General features: G+C 38.0%; 1 protein-coding gene across 1 annotated transcript in view; it reads right to left on the reverse strand.

Annotated features, from left to right (window-relative positions):
* PARP8 (poly(ADP-ribose) polymerase family member 8) overlaps nucleotides 1-16152 on the reverse strand; it is a 91507-nt gene that overhangs the window by 24019 nt on the left and 51336 nt on the right. Inside the window, exons 7-14 of the mRNA XM_053448074.1 lie at nucleotides 14751-14845; nucleotides 13635-13695; nucleotides 10723-10813; nucleotides 10167-10233; nucleotides 9741-9863; nucleotides 7943-8498; nucleotides 4986-5039; nucleotides 4808-4903 (exon numbers count right to left, since the gene is read on the reverse strand). Of these exons, the coding sequence (XP_053304049.1) occupies nucleotides 4808-4903; nucleotides 4986-5039; nucleotides 7943-8498; nucleotides 9741-9863; nucleotides 10167-10233; nucleotides 10723-10813; nucleotides 13635-13695; nucleotides 14751-14845 (1143 nt within the window). The remainder of the gene's footprint in view (nucleotides 1-4807; nucleotides 4904-4985; nucleotides 5040-7942; nucleotides 8499-9740; nucleotides 9864-10166; nucleotides 10234-10722; nucleotides 10814-13634; nucleotides 13696-14750; nucleotides 14846-16152) is intronic.

Consider the following 16152-nt stretch of genomic DNA (forward strand, 5'->3'; position numbering starts at 1 on the left):
GTTTTTCCCTATTTAGTCACCTTCCAATGCATACAATATTCCAAACTACAAACTGTAGTTGCAAATATATGCAAAAAAACACATGTGGCTCATTTACTCCTCAGATCAGTAACAGAACAATAAATGAAGCATCACTCACTCGTTCTTGACATTTGGAAAGCCATACCAATGAATGTTTATTATGGCACAGAAAAGAAACACTATGAAATCATCACAGCCTTAAAACAAACTATTGGTCTCTAAAAAGGTATCTAAAATAAATAATATGTAAAGTATGGGGGAAAAGTATATAAGGAAAAATAACTGCACACCTTGCTAAATGAATTACCAAATACATAAAATTATATAAACTGTATAATAGTAGTAACTTTATGGAGATAATTTGTAGCCGTCGTTAAGCAATATCTTGTTTGACCACACGATGGCGTCTTTGCAACACAGTGAATAGAAGCTATTCGTCTTGATTAACACAGCTCTCTGCAGACTCTCTCCCCCCTTTAATTCATGGAATACTTTTGAGTTGCTGTTCAGCAAATGTTAAATTAGATGTCAATTCAGTGCAGTAAAACAGAAGAGAATTGGCCTTGCTTCATTGCTCTAGCACAGAAGAAGGAAGTGATTACTCATTTCCTTGAGTAAATCTAAGTTCACAGCTAAGTCATTGGGAATACATAGTGTTTTAAATGCAACCAGAGCTGAAATTCCACAACTTAATACAGTCATTATGCTAAAGAAATGCAACTTCATTACATTGGGTGGTTTTTAGTTTTTTTTTTTTTTTTTTTTTACTGCATTTGTAGGGATCTATTCACTAAATAGCAAGCGCATTCAAGTTGGCAAAAAATGCAGCAGCAAACTTGCATGAGTTTGACCAATTTACAACTCGCAAATTCACTAAAGCCAACTCACACTTGCAAAAAACAAAGACTAAATAATTAAAATAAATGTAATAAAATAATTAAAATAAAGGCACAAACCCCATCTCAGCACACCTCCCCCTTCCTTCATGTCCCATGGGATGGAGAGGTGCTGTTTGTTGTATATATGTACTCCTATGTGCCCGTAGCCCCAAGTTATACAATGCATTGCTTCCTCTATTGACGTGAATGAACCCCACTGATTTAAATGGGGTCCATGCCTTTGTAAGAGGAGAGAAGAGGATGATTGTTAATACCCTTGGTTAATAGGGCTCCTGGGCCTTGTTTCTGTTTAAAAATGTATTTATTTTTCATTTAAATTTATTTATTTTTTAAAAGGGTTTGAAAAACATTTGCCTCTGCAATTCACAAAATTGAAAGCTGTATGCACTAGCAAACAACTTGTTTTATTTGAGAATATAAAAGTAGTTCTGCAATTATTGGCATGCGAGGACAAGCAACTATAGTACAGCTTGGTCCTGAACTTTACTGACCACTCACCTTTTTAATGGACCCATCAATGTCAGTGTAAGGACCCATCAAATTCCTCCCACATACCCTTATCATCTCTTGGCAAATCCCATCCTAGTGTGGAACCAATGGGTCAATACACATGGCAGCATGCTACAAAAGTGTAAGAGCATGGTGTGTGGCCAGATGTCTCCAATAGGTTGTGTGACAGAATGACCTGTCATACAGGGGCCCAAGGTAGTCAGAGCCTGGCTGCCAAACAGGCAGGAACTCCATTGTTTAATTAATCCCATCAATAGGATTGTTGACTGGGGATTAAAGGTTGGGTTGAATACATGTATCTGTTAATTTATGTTAATGAAGTTCTGTGGATATATGAGTCTATGGTTTACACCAATAAACTGTTCATTCCTGCTGTACTCAGTTCAAGGTAGTTGTGTGTCTACTTATTGGGTACACATAGCAGGGTTCCAAGGTGCGCATGCTGACTGGTGCTGGAAGTGATTCCGGGGATAACAGGAGGATACATGTGGGTGATCTCTGGGAGTTACTACAGCCCTCTTGGTGAACCCGTTACAGGTTTCATTATTATCTAAAGTGCCAGGGTACATTTTAATTCCTGGTCCATTCCTCCATACAATCATTTAATTAGGCAATTATCACAGTTTTCTTATGAATATCTAATTTAAGAAACCATTATAGGAATACCTGTTATTATCCACCTTGAATTTGATATTTTCTTTCCCACGAATGCCAGTATGTACTGCCATTAGTACTAGTGCTATGGCTGAATAGCATCTTTATGATAGGACATGAAATGTTCATGAACCTTATTGTGGGATCATTGGGAAGCTCTCAGATACGGCAGTTTGGAAATATCCTGCATCAAGCATAATGACATCATTCCTATCCAACTTGGCTGCTGTAATGGAAATATCTCTAATTTGCATATATTTGGTAACATTTAGAATATAGAAAAATGCTTTTCTTTAAAAAATAATAATCTTGGATTCCACAGTTATAGTGATCCACCTGACAAGGGGGCCATGGAAGGCAATTTAGTTTTTTTTAATTGTAATACCACACATAGCCACCAGGGTCCAGGGAAACAAGGTATTCACAAAATGACCGAATGCTTTCTGTGCACCCTTTTCTGCAATCTCTTTCTGTAAATGTGTTTTGAACAGGATTTGGTGGTCATACTCAGTGTGTTTTCTGCTAAATATTTTTCTGATGGCGTTATTACTGAGTATTTGGCTGGAGTTCCTCCTCGGGCTGTATATTGTCAGCCCTCTGCAGCCGCTGCGCATTCACAGTTGTGCGTATAAACAAAGCCACAACTTCCTGTCTCATGTACAAAGTTATCACATTAACCATCTCTGTTCCTAACCAATGCGTACTTTGAATTACACATACATTTGCTATGTGTCTGCAATCTTTATCTCCAAATTCCCCTTTTTACAAAGTGTTGCAAAACAAAGGAACATTACCAAATGTCTGGCTCGCTGATCAGAGATACCGTCACTATATTCATGCCTTTGGCTTATATGCAGCCTTCGGATGATATACAATACACAGATGCTATGAAACCTGACGACTCAGCATCTTCAATAAAAACCCACATAAAAAAAACATAAGAGATGCAAGGCTAGAATTTCAATTTGGCAATCAGCATCCAATTAACTGAGATATGCTTAGATTCATTCTTTCAACCTAAAAATGATCCTATTAAACCAAAGACATGAAATTACATCATACAATAAATTAACAGTTTATTCTTAAATGAGCTACAAAAGAACAAATCAAAGACTGCTAATTAGCAAATGATTATGTAACACAAATCATTTCTTTCGCAGAATGCAAATCACTACATATCCGAAAACTGAAAGGTGATCTATGAGATTAAACGACGGGAGGTGAGAATGTCAATTTATTGAGATGTCATACATAAGAGATACCATAACCTTATTTATGATTTTTTTAAATTAATTAGTATTCTTTCAGTGTTTTTAACTTTCGCCAAAAGCTACTGCTGTCTCTGTATGCTGGCTATAATATGATTAGCACTGGGAAAGTCATTAGGGGCAGCTGGAAATGTTTCAGCAGTGGGGGCAAGAGTTCTTAGTTCTTTCTTAAAGGGCATTTATTTTAAAATTGGATGCCGTGCCCGTTTCCTTTTACGCAGCTCCACTTCTTCTCTTCTTGTGCGTCTTTTTTTTTTGTCCGCTTCTCCCCTGTGTCTTCTTTTTTTGTCTGCTTCTCCATGAACCTGGTCTCCCGGCCATTTAGCACCTGGGGCAGATGCTACTTTTGGCATCCCCAATTGGCCCCTTGCCTTTCCCCCCAGTAACTCAAAAGGGGAGAGCTTCTGGGCATACCCTCACCCCGATTAGGTGTAAGCACGGATGTCTATGTTTGGGCATAGAAGTATCTGTATAAGTGTGTGTGGGTATGATGTGTAAGTGTTTGTGTGTAAGGATGGATATTGATGTAAGTGTATTTGAGCATGAATGTGTATGTGTGTGGGTGAGGAGTATGTGTTATCATGAGTGTGTAGGGTGTAAGTGTGTGTTAGTAAGTATGTGCGTTTGCATGTGTGTTGGTGTGAGTGTGTAAGTCTGTCTAAATGTCTTTTGTATGTATAAATGTGTGCCAGTGCATATGTGAGCTGATTAGGGGGAGCGGGGGTACCATATATGGGATCTGCCCCAGGTGCCAAATACACCAGGCACGCCCTTGACCGGAAGGCCAGGTTCACAGGGAAGCAGATGAAGAAAGAAGTGACAGGGGAGAAGCAGTCAAAGAAAGAAGACAGAAGAACAAGAAGAGGCAAAAGAAAAAGTGGAGCTGCAGGAAAGGAGGGGCAGCATTTCATCATTGGACCCAGCCAGCACAATATCTTGGGCCAGCCGTGGTTGCCGCTTTTCTGCAGTAAATTAATTTGATGCTGGAACCATGGCAATTACTAAATGTGTCCTGTGAAGGTGTCATGTGAAGGTGTTTTTTTTTTTTAATTTTTTAGGAAAATACATGGACGCCAGAGGTTGAATTTGAAAATAAAATGTAAAAACAGATGTGGTGTATCTGTGAGCAGGTGTAAATTAATGTAAGTTTGTGCGACAGTCCAGGTGAGTGTGTCTAAAAGAATCACGCATTTTCACTCTTTTCTTTCTTATCTCTTCTCTCTTTTCTTAATAATCTTTCCTCTCCTTTCTCTATCTTCCTTCTTTCTCTTCTGTCCATTTGTTTACTAAACCAAACATTGGTCACTGGTAAAACCCACACCTATGGCCATGCTCCATCCACACCTTCAGATGCAGACTCGCAAACATTGTCCCGGAAATGGCTTGGCAAAAGCCGGCAACCCTAATTACTTCTAGAAAACACAAAAGAACAGTACTGATGAAGGAAACACTCACCCTCAGCATTGGTCCGTTTTGAAAGACATGGGGTTCATCACAAACCACACAGTATTCATTCAGCACAGGGATTCTCTGTTCAGCAAACTCAATGGTCTGAAACAGAAACCACTTCTCAGTATCCGTCTGCAAAAATCTATCCAAACTTATTATCATATATCATCTAATATTATCATACCTGGACAAGAAATCCATGACCTCGTGCTGGAACAATTTTTGCACCATTGTTTGGCTAAAAAGAATCAGCATACATACAGCAAATTTAGTATTATGTTTCCACAACATTTTAAAAACAAATTAATGTTAATAAGACCAATAATATAACAAAGCAACGGGCAATTTCATGATGTTCGTATAAAGCTACCAAAGAAAACTGTAAGTTCTAAAACCCTTAGGGCATACCTTATGAGAAAACACTTAGAATATTTATCTGTGTGCATAATTATTTATGTGTCTTCACTACAACAAATCATTTCCCATCAATAGTAGTGGTTGATGGCAATAAAAACATAGTGTAAAAGTGAAGTCGGCATAGGAACATAAGACATGTCACATTCAGAAAAAAAAAAACATCAATTGATAGACAATAACAAATTGCTATGTATTAAAACAAACTTATCTTACATATGCATTTTCATTTGCTACCCCTACTGAGAATGTATTTCTTGCAATGCAACTAATCTCCCTGTGACTGGGAGCTGGTTTCAAAGCTTTTAAAAGTCATCAAAACATATACATCTACCATTGAGGGCATGTTCTGCACGCTGAGAGATACCTTTTACTGTTTCTTTAAATCAACTCTACCACAACCTCAAATGAACACCGTGTTCCACTAACTACTAATGTGAAAATGTAGGATCCTTTCATATTGGCAGCGAGCCATTCTGGACTATTTGTTGCAGGCTTCCATGTATATCACTGTTGTGATGCCCAACGTTTGCACTGCTTAATGTGGAAACACCAAGCCAAAGCCTTGGCATCTCTAGTCAACAACCTAATCTGCTTTATGGCCAAAAATGTATGTATCACGTGACATTCGGCAAACCGTAATGATTAGACTTGTGCTAATGAACCAGAAATGATTTGGACAATTTTTAGTTCAGTTTTTTCCATCCGTTTTCGGATAACTAATTTCATTTCCTGCCCTTTAGGTTCTGAAATAAATCTGAGGGCAGTTTACATTCTGAAATGAAATTCGTTGTCACTCATCCTTATTCACTCTCTCGTGTTCTTTCACACTCTCACTCATGCGTTCTCACACTTTCATTCACTCTCTGAATGTCTTCCTACCTTCTCCGCCGACCAATTCTGTCTCCCTGTGTCCTTGCGACACAGCACCACTTCTTCTCTTGCATCTTCTTGTTCTTCGTCTAATTAACAATGTTCCAGCTCAGTCCATAAATGTATAAATATATTTATGCTGGCTTTCTATCAATATACAGACCTCTACAAGGAGTGCGTTTTTGTGTTTTTTCTGTCTTCGACCCCTTCTTTGTAGACATGGTCACCTGGTGAGCTTCTGCAAAAGGGGCGGGGGCCTCCTGGCATACCCCCTCTGAACAGAGAGGCCAGAATAATGCACATAGATTTGTGCAACGCTTCTCTTTCTCAGCAAATCTGTCTTCATTATGCTGGCCCCCCAATGGGGGAGAGGGTGTGCCATGAAGCTCCGCCATTTTGCGGAAGTTCGTCAGCTTACTGACATGTAGGAATAATCAGTATCTAAAAACAGTCAATGCTTTCATTATCCCTTTACAAGGTGACAGGTAGTTCTTTTATTTGCAAGTAAATGAATAACAACCAAATGCCCCATCTGTTCTAATGTTGGGAGATCTAAAAACATGTCCTGGTGATGTGCACACCTGTGAACTTCCTTCTTCCCTGTTGATTCCCACTCACCTTCCTCTATCTCCATATAGGGGACTGGTGTTTAGTCATGCTCATTCCCTGCCCAGGTTCCACTCACTTCCTGTCTGCTCCCGATTCACTACCACCAACTTCCTGTCTACGCCCCATTAAACTTTGACTGAGGATAAAGTGCCCTACATGCAGATTTCCATGTTTCTGAAACAAATCCCAGCTTCTGGGTAGCCAACCCAGAGAGGTTCCCAGATACTGGGAGGACTGACTCTATAAACCTAAAATATGTGAACTATTACATAATAATGATAAAACAAGTAAATCAGTTAAGCCTAAATGTATAGGGTAATTGGTGTGAAATTGTTTTGAGAGTTAAAATACCAAAAATGTTAAGAAGAGGCTAGCTACTATAAGACAAACAAAACAATTGTTTAAAATGTAGACTATGGGCTGGAGGACATTTAGCTCTTGTTCCAAAGTATATTAAAGTGTGTTAATAAACATCTACACAAAAAGTATTATGTTAATATATAGGCATTTATTTATACAATGTGGAGACTGGAGAGTAAGAAATACATAATGAACTGTATGGATTTAACTGTACATGTGTGATAAACAGTAGTTTGTCTCTTCTTAACATATTAGTATTTTTAACTTACGTGGAAAAGCGAAATGTGGATTTTGCACAAATGCAAAATTAGCCTGAATGTGTTTACTCCTATCTTTATGGTTATAAAATAGGTCAACGATCAAACACCTGCTGCCATAGAGATGACATAACTAACTCCATCGACTTAGGCCTTTTTGGTTTGTTTTTGCTAAAAAAACAAAAAACATTAAACCTTCTTGTCCTCCTCACTCAATTTTTGAAGCATTATATATTTAGAGCAGCATAAAAAGGTTTCCGTCTGTAAACATACCCTACTAGTAAGAAATATTTAGCCATCAGATGGGTTACTTCAGTATTAGTTAAACCCATAATCAAAGCTGGACATACGGTACATCTCAAATGCTGGCACCGTCTACAAACTGAAAAGTAGTAAAATATGTTTTTTAGGTAGAACATAAAGAAAAAATAGGCAGAGACGGAGCTCTTGTTAAGCCACATTGACTGGGCTCCACATACACTTGACTCCCCTAAAAATGTCAGTCCAGGCATATTATTTGCCTTTTGGGAATTCTGTCCCTGGATATAGTAATGACCTTACAGATACACATTTAATTTCTTAATGAACAGTGTGAAAATAATTCTTTACGTTGGATGTGTATACGCACAGTGGGTTGTGAAGACGTAGCTGGCGTTAAGATACCAATCAGCCCTGAGGTAAGAGAGAGCCTCCTGCCCTCTGCTATAGGTTCTTTCAAAAGGTCCATTTTTGATGATTTGGGGACACTGGAATAGGTTTTGCTGAGTAGTTTGTGGTTCTTGAGTCCATCTAATTCCTCCATACGAAGGTTACTAGAGTAAGACCTGCTTAAAAGTTTATGGGGCTTCAAGGTGCTGTTGTGCTCACATCTGGGATCTCCAGAACAAGAACGACTTAGCAGTTTATGTTGCTTTAGTGATATGCAGTCATCTTGCTTAATGGCTGTGGAGCATTGACGATTCAAGAGTTTGTGTGATTTCAAACTCATAGTTTGTTCAGCCCTAGGGTCACTAGACAAAGAACGGCCAAAGTTCCTGTGAGATTTTGTGTTACACATGTCTTCAGCCTTCACTGTGCTAGAGCAAGTTCTCCTCAACAATTTATGGGTTTTTGAGATGCCATCTTGCTCAGATTTTAGTTTTACTTTGCTTTTCCCACATCCAGGAGGGGGATAGCTTGGCGACCTTCAAAAATCAAATAAAAACAATTAAAGCAATGCTTGATGCAGGCACGTAATCCACTTTTCCCAAGTCATTGGACTATCTAGACATCCATCTCTTATCACACGCAATCAGATATTTCTCCAGTTGGCACATATCGCCTGTCAATTTGGAATCTGCTTTTCTGCATTAACCCAACCTCGTCTCCATCTATTCCAGAAACGTCACTCCTTTGGCTTTGTTAGACTATTACAGTTGCTTTATATTAAGACATTTGATAATTACAATTTTCTTAGCATGCACCTAACCCCATTATCCCGCTTAGCGACTAGTGTTTCAACGTATCTTTTCTATGTATTTTGTAATTGCTGGAAACCATAGGCGCAAGGAAAGATGTGTGTTCTAAAAAGTAGTGAGCTGTTGATAAGGGCTGCCGACATTGCACTTGGGGGGACTCTGTTCTACAAGGCGCCCAAAAACACATTAGGATATTAAGCTATTAATTAAATGAAGTATGGACTGCTTGTGGAATGTTAAGCGCAAGTTAAATCTTAAGCTTTACACATGGTCCATGATGTTTAATGCCAACAGATATTAAATTCTATGAACTTCGCCTTATGCAACTCTATCCATACAACATTATTTGGGTGGGGTGTTGGTAATGAGTACAAGATAATGAGCCAACACTATAATTAAGCTTCACTTGTTTATTTGGAACCTGGCTTTCCCTTTCACTCAAAATCTATAGAGTATTAATGATATCCCATCTCCGTCAATCTAGGAGGAAAATGAGTGTTTCTTACTACATAATGTCTCTTTAAGATGCATTTATATCTTTATCTAGGAGAATATTCCGTTGCTAAAAGCAGCATTACATACTGTTTCACCAGAGATGCGATTTATTTATTCATTTATGAATTTCATTTAAATTTCAGCTGGTTAATAAGTATGGTTCTCTGTGCATCTTTCACACAACCCAGAAAGCCATTTCTGTATTTAGCTAGTTACTAAATATTGTATACAAATTGTGAATTTTGGCATGAAATAAACTAATTACATCTCGCCACACTTTAGCTCTTGTTATGGGAACGAGTGCTTGGGTTAGCTGAAAAATCACTTTCATTAGCGTTTGCGTTACGTCTATGGAGAACCTAACACTTTCATATCCATGAAATACGATGCACTGGTGTGTGTGAGCAGTCGTTCTTCGAAAATATTATTTTATCCCACTGAGAAAATTTGTAAAACCGCTAAACGCGACATTACCTGCGCAGCGTAGAAAAAATGTGCAGAGGGGATTTCACCTTCTTATCTGACACTTTCTTGTGCGAACAATTTGATTTTTCCTTGCTCTGCTTCCATTGCTGTGTCACAAATGTCTGCATTATTCTATTTAGAGATCAAAATCAACAATTTACTAGGTTGGAGAAAAGAAAAAGAAAACATTTACATGTATTCGAGTTACTTTAATAAAGAGGTCCAAAAAAGAATGTGATGTCACAGAATGGAGGTAGCAGACGATGACGGTGCATTGGGAAGCAATGGCACAGGACAACTTGACGGTATGAATCTCTTTCATTAAAGGTAAGTTTATTGATCTTTTCATTGGTAATGTCAATGAGGAAATTGCATTTACTCCACAAAATAGTGACTCAAAATTACATTGAAATATAAAACATGGTTTGCGCTTACTTTTTCAATTGATGCCCCAACCCAAATTTTTCCTTAGTGGAAATCTGAAACACGTCAACTGTTGGCACTGGAAGAAAAATCAAATTGGAAATTTGAAGGATTTTGAAGCATTCTTGAAAACTTCCAAACTAAAGTTCCTGAACTTACTAAAATATTGACACCAATAAACTGGTAAACAATAGCTTCCTACATATAGAAAGGCATTCAATTTAAAGAATTTTATGTTTTTTGTGCTAATTACTTAAACGCATCACCTACACAGTCCTGGTTAATGGGGCTCATATTTCACAAACACCGAGTTGTCAGATGAATTACAGAGATCATTTACAGAGGAACTAACAGTACCAGATTAGCATTTCCATAAAGAATCAGCTCGGTGTGGTTATCGAGCAGAAGAGTCACCCAAAATATCACAGGACTGACGTCAATAAAATATCAATAGTGGCCTCCAGGTCTACAGATAAAGGGCGTTTTATAGGAACAAAACCACATAAAACCATAATTTTTTTTTTACGGAAAGTTACAACCTTACAAAAACTTTACACAGAGCACTCACCTGGGCCATTTAAATACTGTGTTAGAGAACAATGCAGACGCACCACAATAGGCTCTGTACGGATCACATCCCACGCCACAGCAATCTCTTCCTGTTGGAGGATAATGTATAATGTATAACACATTAATCTGTACTTTATTTTCAATTGTTATAATCATTTTAAACGCGGGGTAGTACTTTATCCTCAGTTATAAAAGTTCAGCAACTTGAAGAAAACTGTACATGACTATGATCAGATGTGAAGGTAAATACAGAGCAGGATGCTGGAGGGCATCTATCAAGCGCGTCAAATGAACGATAGTATTTGTTTTAGCGTCTGAGGATGGATCATTGCTTCACTGCACGGATCATTGAGCCGCTTGGAAAGAAACTATCGGAGCAATCTGATGAGGAATCGCCTGGCACACTGCTGCCATTTGATATATCAAGGTATGTATTGACTGCGAACTCGGTCATCAACACTGGATACGTGAAAGGCTGTACAGGCAGCGTTCATGCTGTATGCCAAAAGTAAAATATTAAATATTACTATTTAATCAGACCCTTGTGTCAGGATGAGAAACCTTATTACCCAAGAGCAGTTAACTCCCCTCCTGCTAATTTTATAAATGTTATCCGTTCTAAAAAATGTATTTTATTAAATACATTTATTCCTAGAGCTTGTGTTTCGAATATATTTGATTTTGAAATCTAGGACTATATCCAAATGTCCTTAATTGTATCTCCTTCAATCTTGCCCTAACAAAGCCTAACAGAACTAAAGAATTTCAACACAAAGGGGAGGAAAAATTTATCTTTTGTCTGAATTGTTAATTGAAGATTAGACTCTGGTAGGTTATTCCCTAAACAAGGAATTCTGGCACTATTTCTTGTAATCATACATTTTAAATTTCAAGTCACTTATTATTTATTATTTAATTATTATTATTATTAATATTATTATTATATATTTTTTTTAATTTAAATTAAATACTATTTTAGTGTACTGTCCTTTAAAATAGGGGATCTAGGAATGTGGCAGGTCCACCTTCATAAAAATAATGATGTATTAAAATGATTTGTGCCTAAACAAAACACTTAACGAAACATTATCGCCTGAGTTTTAAATTGGAATTAAATATAATAGTTATGTGCCGTTCTTTCCCTTGTGACGATCAAACAGTGAATGTGACGATGCTCTGAATATCAATGCTAATTATTGTGATTAAGATAATTACTACATGTCTGAGGTGGTGATTTTTCTTGGAAGTCATTTCTTTTTATGGAAGTATAAAATAATCAATATTGTATTCTGTTTTTAGAGCTACGGCAATAAAAAACCCCCATAAGACATCAAATATACCATGGTGTATAGCAGTGCAGTCCAATATTCAATGTGGAGGGCTGTTTAGCATTCAGAAATTTTGTCCTGGTAGCTCAGGGGGTGGGAAAAAGGGGCAAATGCATTTGGTGCAGAATACCCACATGCATCGTGATTCGTGAACCACACTCAAACATAAAGAGACCACTCAGCTGCCATATGCAACAAAGTGGATTTCATAGCTCAAGTACCTTTTTAAAATGATAATTGTATTGAGTTACTTCGAGAATATTTTCTCAAGTTATAATGTAACTCAAAAATTATACATTATGGATTTATGTATAAATTCACAACCCACAGAGCACAGTACATATAGAGATAGTGTGGGCAAAATATAATCAGTTGGTCCATACAGTCTGCCCTTTATAATCAGCTTTTACTAATTGATTCTTTGGGATATTTATATTCACAGCCCAAGTTTTCTTAATTTTTTGTGCTACTTCCACTTGAAGATTATTCAAGGTATCTACTTTTGCCAGGTAGAACATCCTCACATTCATGGCCAGCGCCACCTATAGGCAAAGTAGGCAAGGCGCCGGCAGCCACGCAGCCTGCATCCACGAACCTCCAGCCGCGGTCATTCATTAGAAGGCTCACCGTCACTTAATGGGAGGCAGGCAGCCGCACATGCAGTGCGTGGCTCGCAGTCACTATGGGGTGGAGTGGAAGCCTGTTGGGGGGCTGTGGGGGTGGAGCCAGGGAGCCGCAAAATTATGTTTTGCCTAGGGTGGCAAAAATCCTTGCACCAGCCCTGCTCACATTACCTTTTGGGACTTCATAGCTTATTATGCCTTCCACTCATGGTATTTACATTTTAATTTAAAATACTTCTCTATTGGCCTTTAATCTCTGGACATATCTGAAGGTGTCTACCATGATTCCGCTCTCCTCCCCTCACTCATCGGTCAGCATATTCAAGTTTCCTGGAGTGTTTTCTTAATAAGAGCCTGCAAAAGTCTTTGAATTCTCTTTAAATGATTTATATCCTTCTGAAGCCATAATCTACGGAGCTAGACAAAGTATTCTGAGGTCTCACCAATGAGATATTAATTATAGTTGGTTTTATAAATGGACATGTTACTATGCACTACTGTTCAAAGGTTTGCGGTCACCAAAAGCACATTTTTTACATGAATCAGAAATACAATGTAATAGAGGCCGTTAATGTTGTAAATGACTATTGTAGCGGGAAACAGCTGATGTTTAATGGAATATCTTCATAGCCGTATAGAGGCCCGTTTATCAGCAACCACCACTCCTGTGTTCCAAAAGCACTTTTTGTGTTTTATTAATCCAGGTTTAGGTTGATCGTTAGAAAACCCTTTTGCAATTAGCACAATGAGAAATGTCCTTGTTTTCCATGAAAACAGCTAAGTGACCCCAAACTTTTATTAAAATCAGGCCTTGACATGTTAATTGTCAACAAACATAAAAAAACAAAGAAAGTGATAGCAGATAAGAACCATTAGGCCCATCTAGTCTGCCTTACCAACTAGAAGACATATAACACATTAATGCTGAAAACATTTCTGAGCAAAACTAAATAACTTACATCAAGGAAGCTAACATCAACATGTAGATCAATATCCACATCATCGATTGCTCCATATTCCCTGAAAAGATAAATGACCAATGTTAACATAAAAATCTAAGATTTGGGGCTGCCACCACAAAAAAAGATGATCCTCTAGCAAATGGTTCAACTATCCCTAACTGCTTATAAGTAAAGCTATTCCAGTAATTATATTAAAGCAGAAAAGCAAAAATGATCTAGATCATAATACCAGACAGAAGCGTAACTAAAGTGGTCCCAGGTGCGGTCCAGGTCGGAAGGGCTCTTTCTCAACTATTTTGAACCGGTACGGCATGGATGTGCAGTTGTGTGTGTGAGCATGGATGTGTACTTGTGTGTGAGCATGGATGTGTACTTGTATGTGTGAGCATGGATGTGTACTTTTGTGTGTGAGCATGGATGTGTACTTGTGTGTGTGAGCATGGATGTGTACTTGTGTGTGTGAGATGGATGTGTACTTGTGTGTGTGTGTGTGTAATTATGTGTGTGAGCATGGATAAGTAATTGTGTGTGTGTGAGCCTGGATGTGTAAGTGGGATGAGATGGAGTGTGTGTTAGAATGAATGTGTGTGTTAGTGAGTATGTGTGTTTACATGTTATATGTTGGAGGGGACAAGGGGCAAATAAGGTACAGACAAGTTATTTGGGGGAGATGATGGCACAGACCAGCTGTTGAAGTTGGGAGGCCCTGGGGCAATTTTTGCACCATGGCCCTGTGTTTTTTTGTGAGGCCCCTGATACCAGATTAAATCAAATTATACAAATGTAAATTTTTTGTGCATATGAGCATCTATGCACTTCAACAAACAACTTCGACATACTATTAAATATAAAACAACATTTTCTCTGAGGGATTAGGGATATGGGCAATTAGTATGGAATGTCCTGGTTATGTCTTTGGTGGAAGCAGATGGCTGAGCTTTAAAATATAACTTCAACTCTCAAGCATACAATGGAACCTGGATGTCAAAACAACGCAGGAGAGCGATGGGTTTCAATGCTGAAAGTTGTATCTTGTATTTGTCAGTTCCTCTTAAAACTATGAAATGTTTGAAATGGAAGTATTTACATAGCCACGTATATAGAAACCTTTACCTGAGAGATACAGCATTGGACCCATAGATTTCTCTCACCGCTGCAAGGTCAGCCTCCAGCTGTGGGTGCTTATGAAGTTCTCCATCATAGCTCACCTGTGAGAAAAAATATACAGTTTACTTTTAACTGGTTCATGCAGCTTCAGCGGCCAAAAGGCAAAAGCAGGAACATCTCTATGCATTTAAGAAAGGGGACAGAAAGTGCTCTGGGTTTGGATCGGCAGACAGTTTTTTATTATTATAGACTTTTCCTAGGTGCTTTAAAAATATATACGGAATAATTAATATTGGACTGTCACAGTGAATCTCACCTTTCTCCTGGGACAAAACTAACAGTGCTATTTAACATTACACATTATATATATATATATATATATATATATATATATATATATATATATATATATATATATATATATATACACACACAGTATGCTCTCTGCTCTACTCTAATTAATTTTGCGGGTATGTTTTAATTTTGTTCATCGATAGTCTAATTTTCTAACTTTAGGTTGCTTTGAACAAGACTTCAATTAACTAACTTGGCGAAGTGAACCATCTCTTACGGTTATCTGGGTACAGGTATGACGGTGTACACTGGATGCAAAGCTGTCGGGAATCCCAACCAACGAGAATTAGCCAGAATAGCTGCCAGGGCATAGGCAACATTAACAAAGAAGCTGGCATGAAGGACACCTCCACGGTTTAGCGTGATTTTAGCTTTGGTGTGAATTATAGGAAGCATTGTTCCATGTGCAACAAAACATATACAATATTGTATTGATTGTGTTCTTGATGAAGTTCATTTCTGGTTAACTAAATCAATACAGAAAACATTAGCTAACCATACATTTTATACTCTGCAAGTAGAATTTATTTTAATGGTCCTCGTAATGGGTAATTACAAATTGGGAAATTCATTATTTCTCAATGTGTAATTACCCATAACAAGGAATATTGTGTAGAGCAGATCCCGATGCCCCGAATTATTGTGCCGTCCAATCGGTTCCTATTTGAAGAAAGTGGTCGTTATTTCGCACGGCAAGCATATGTTATGAGATGAATATAAACGAGTAGGCTTTGAAAGCACAAACCTAATCTATGAATAATTTATTGATACTAATAATGAGTTATCTCTCGCCTATTGTTAAGATGTTCAGCATGAAATTCCTCAGAGTCCTGGAGAAACATCCGAAAGCTCTCGGAAGCGCAAATACAAAGACACCAGAGTGGTAACTATGGCAACTCAGTACCGTGTGGATCCCCTCCTATACTGTCCAATCAGGTCCCACCCATTGGTTTTTACGTTTTGGGGCCCTTACGTGCCAGATCTACCCTGCTGACCGCGCATCGAGAGTCTTTCACTATTTCTGTCTGTCTACTGGGACAGGTTTTCATTTGAA

Source organism: Spea bombifrons, chromosome 1 (genome assembly GCF_027358695.1).
Source record: "Spea bombifrons isolate aSpeBom1 chromosome 1, aSpeBom1.2.pri, whole genome shotgun sequence".
Lineage (NCBI taxonomy): Eukaryota > Metazoa > Chordata > Amphibia > Anura > Pelobatidae > Spea > Spea bombifrons.